The following is a 4,372-nucleotide window of genomic DNA, read 5'->3' as shown; positions in this document are numbered from 1 at the left end:
GTGGGTAAAGGCACTGGGCTCCTACATGGGTGACCACAGTTTGAGTCCTGGACCTGGTAGCTTGCTTTCTCTCTCTTTCTCATTCTCTCTCTCTCTTTCTCGTTAAAATAAACAAGCAAATAAATAAAATTAAATAAAATAATTATTTTTTAAAAAGAGTCATGGCTAGAGGCTGGGGGCAAAAAGGGTACTTTTTATTCTAGATTCTTTTATAATTTGGGCCTTGTAACTATATTACTCAAAAGTTAAATTGAATTTTTTAATTTAAGAAGAAAATATTGGGAATCATTCTTTTTATTTTTTTATTTTTTGGAGAGGTTTTTGCTATAGGGCATGTGCACATACCAGAAAGACAGAGAGACAGAGAGACAGAAAGCGAGAAATCACCCCCCAGGAGGGATGGCCATGCCGCAATCCCATCTCCTCCATTCTCCTCTTGGGATCTTGGGCATGCATGGACACGCACCTGGCATGAGTTTAAGCCACTGAGTCTGGGACTTGAACTGCTATCGACTACATGGGAGTCCAGCGACATAGCCATTACGCCAACTGCTGGTCCCTGGAAACCACTCTTACAAAGTCTGGGTGACAGCCAGAATTTTTCAGAAAAGAATACTGCATTGAGTAGGAAGTTGCAAAGATTATCTGTACAAAAAGAGTCTAGATTCTTAAAACCGCAGAGAATTCTGCAGTGTGACAAGCAAGGATGGGAAATGGCTTGGGACTGAAAACTAACCTCAGATTGCTACAGTTGGGTAGTCTGTGCTTGGGTAATAGAACTGATCTACAGAGGTGGGGCAGAAATTTGACGTTAGTGTTACCTGGGATTTGGGGAAATCTCCTCTTTTCCCTGACAGATTGCCCCATATGCCTATGTTTGAAGTCAAATTTCTTCTTATTGGGTAGCATCCATTGTGAAAATTTGCCTTCTAAATGAATAATTCTTGAGGTGGGGTTGGGAATTGGCCTTGTTAAATTCAGTAATTTTCTAGATGAGACTTGAGAAACTCAGCCACTAGCTCCTGCAGTTGATTAATTTACTGGTTTGACTGCCTTCCTTCTCAAAGTAGGGCAGGGTGCACTTGGCAAGGAAGCCATGGTGTTGGGTAGAGACTGAGATGGTGACAAGAAGAAGGGCTTGCCGAAGACAGGCTTGACTTATTTCATATGTATACATACTGAAATAGCAAATATTTATGTATTTTAATAATTAAATACATTGGAGATCTGCAAACAGTTCATAGAAACTGCATACTGTGAAAAATCTACACATGATTTCAAAAATCTTTTGCAGTGAGGGACCAGCAGATAGTGTAATGGCTACGTTGCTAGACTCTCATGTAGTAGTCCACGGTTCAAGCCCCGGACCCAGTAGCTTAAACTCAGGCCGGGCACATGTGCCCAAGATTCCGAAAGGAGAATGGAGGAGAAAGGATCATGGTGTGGCCATTCCGCCTGGGGCGGTGATTTCTCACTTTCTGTCTCTTTGTCTCTCTCTGTCTTTCTGGTGAGTGCACATGCCCTATAGCAGAAAAAAAAAAAAATCTCCAGAAAAAAAAAATTTGCAGCAAAATAAACCCATACTTTAATTCCATTTCTCTACCTACTCTTTGAGGTCCCCTCAAAGAGCTTTTCTTTTTTTGTTGTTTTTAATTTGCAAGAGGGTACATGCATGCTCCAGAAAGAGACAGAGAAAGGGAGAGGAAGAAATCACTCTCCATGTGAAATAGTTATACCACAGGAAAATCCTGTCAAGATTTTCAAACTTTGTGGTTGGCTATGTGCAATCCAAATTTCTTAACCACTGGGTCATGGAGCTGGTACTCTCATACAGCTTTCTAATCAGACTGCAGAGCTGCAGCTCTGGGAGTTCTTCTCTAGGGAGGACCTCCTAATCTGACAGCCTATGCCTTCATGGACCCTTCTTCCCAGCCCTCCCACCTCACTTCCAAGTTCTGACATCTAGTAGACACTGTAAGAAAATGTAAAACAGAATGATATGATAATCAAGTATTTCCACTGTACCCACAGGCTTCAGTATAACTTAAACTGCTAATGTTTACAATACCTGGCAGGCGTTGAGTCTGTAGGTTGTGAATACTCAAAGTCTCCAGGTTTGTCACAGACGTGATATGCTTCTCGTCTTCGATGGTGAGGGGACTGGCTTCCACCATAAGAGAATGGATGTCCTTATAGGTACTGAGGACCAAACTGAGGCTTCCAGCCACCCCTGCACATTTTTTAATGGACAGCCTGAGGCTTGTGGCTGAGCTAAATATCTTTCCCAGATATTTAACATCTTGCTTATTCAACTTGCTGAAATCCCTCAGTGTGACCTCCAGGCTTTTGAATTTCTGCTTCCAGTTGAAGAACAAAGATACAGCCCTACTGGGAATGTAGGTTTTGGAGGACCGTTCCGTAGGGATTCTGCCTGTGTCTTCGGCCGTCTCGGACTGTGATGCTGTTTCTCCTCCGTAGAAGTCCAGTTTAATGAAGTCCAGAGCACTTGCACAATTGGGCAAGTGTTCAAAGAAGTCAAATAAGTAATCAGGGATGTTCTCTGCATTAATATACAAGCTTTTGCCTCTAAAGAAATCTTCAAACTCTTGGCTCAGGGCTGATTTGGATATGCTCTCATGGAATAAATTGACGCCACACTCTGCAAAGGAACTGATGTTTACGGCTTTCAGAATTTCTTGCTCAGTGGTGTTTTTTGGATTTTGCAAGGATTCCTGCCTCCACAGAGGCCTCTTGGTGACGGCAAGTCCAACAAGGTTGCCGTGTTCATACACAGCTGCAAGGTGTTTCATAATGGCCCTGGTGGCTTCGACTGATGATCCGCACGTGTACAGGAGCAGGTTGCTATAGATGGACGTAATGTCTGAAATAGAAACCATTTTCTGCAAGTAACTGTTGCCTTTGGCCACCTCCTCTGGCTCACGAGACATCAATAATGAGCTGAGTCTTCGTCCGGCTGTGTACTCCTGGAATGATTTATGGAAGAATTTGTACTTTGGCTTGAACCTTTGAGCTGTGTACTTACAGAGCAGTCCGGTTGTCAGTAGGACACTCTCATTCACAAGGGACATGTCCTCTGGTTGAAAATCAAACCTATGGGAGAAGACACCCTCCAGAGCCAGGTCTCCACAGTGCTCCAGGCTCCGAGTGAAGTCCCTTGCAGACATGCCTTTATGTTTGTGCTTGTTTTTATGAATCAGCAGGTCATAGAAGGTACGGAACAGTGTGGTTTGGGTGTAAGAGTGGAACTCACTTTCACCCATCTGGATTGCACAAGTGATGACCACAAAGAGAGGGGTCTTCATCAGATTCCTCAAGCATCTGGATTTCTGAATTTGGAGCAATAAGCCCTCCGCCAACTCCTTTATCAGCACTTCTCGGATAAGTACCTGGGCACTGTCCTCTGTCATATCCCCTACCTCAGCAATCAGGGCACCAAACTGCCTGATGTGCCTCAGGCACTCGGTGGTGGTGGTAACTATGACCATGTTCTTGTAGCGATGGTTTTCCTTTATCAGGGCTTCGATTTCTGGACAGTTCTGGGAGTTGAACTCATTGTAGCCATCTAAGAGAAAAAGAACCCTCTGCCGTAGCTTTAGCAGCATGGCCGGGAAAGTCTGCTTCCCGATGGTATCAGGTATATCCAGGAGCTGATCACACAGGGTTTCAAAGAGTCCGCCCTGGGCCCTGCTTAGACGGATAAAGAAGACAAATTTGAAATTGCTCAGAGCCCTGCACTCCCCAGAGGCCCAGAGCATGGCGATCCGCTGCAGCAGAGTGGACTTTCCTTTGCCCGATTCCCCCTCGATAATGCAGGGGCTCTGAAGGGTCTCCAGCAGACCACCCAGGCTCAGCTGCTCCACACGATGATGGTGTCGGTCCTTCCTCCACAACACGGGTTCTGTGAAGGTACTTTTCAAATTAAAAATAATGTCAATATCTTCCCCCAGGGGATAAAAGTTCAGAAAAGAGGGGGCATGGTATAAGTCCTTTAAATCCTGAGCCAAATCATCCAGGTCTCCTTCTGATATCTGAAGACAAAGACCTGTTAGACCTGTTAGAAAAGGACACAGTTCTCTCTTAGTTCAGGAGAATGGAGGGGGAATGAGCCTGAGAACCTGCTCTTGGTGACTTTAATTTCTTTCCCCAGCTCTGAGTAGGCACACAGGGATCCAATATCTATTCCTGCTTTTCCCTGGCACTCTTGTCCCCCATTCCCCCTGTTGGCTTCTCTTTCTTTCTTTCCGCCATCAAATCTCATAGCCGCTGATTGGAAATGAGAGGAGCCTGTGTTTGGGTTAAGAAAAGGGAAGAGTTTGACTCAGAATGAGGATTAGCGGTAACTTTTCAGCAG

The 4,372-nt window shown here is 44.6% G+C and overlaps 1 protein-coding gene across 4 annotated transcripts in view; it reads right to left on the bottom strand.

The window, feature by feature from the left end:
• The window catches only part of NLRC4 (NLR family CARD domain containing 4), a 48,629-nt gene that overhangs the window by 31,912 nt on the left and 12,345 nt on the right, over positions 1–4,372 (bottom strand). For all 4 annotated transcript variants that reach the window (XR_003547963.1, XM_027768418.1, XM_006168808.3 and 1 more), the window contains exon 4: positions 2,069–4,072. Coding sequence is in view for 3 of the 4 variants with exons in the window: in XM_027768418.1 (XP_027624219.1) it covers positions 2,069–4,072 (2,004 nt within the window). In the remaining variant the exon portion in view is untranslated. The remainder of the gene's footprint in view (positions 1–2,068; positions 4,073–4,372) is intronic.

Source organism: Tupaia chinensis, unplaced genomic scaffold (assembly GCF_000334495.1).
Source record: "Tupaia chinensis unplaced genomic scaffold, TupChi_1.0 Scaffold146177_1, whole genome shotgun sequence".
NCBI classification, from domain to species: Eukaryota; Metazoa; Chordata; class Mammalia; order Scandentia; family Tupaiidae; genus Tupaia; species Tupaia belangeri.
Note: the sequence above shows the minus strand (reverse complement) of the source record. Positions and strands in the feature narration are given on the sequence as shown.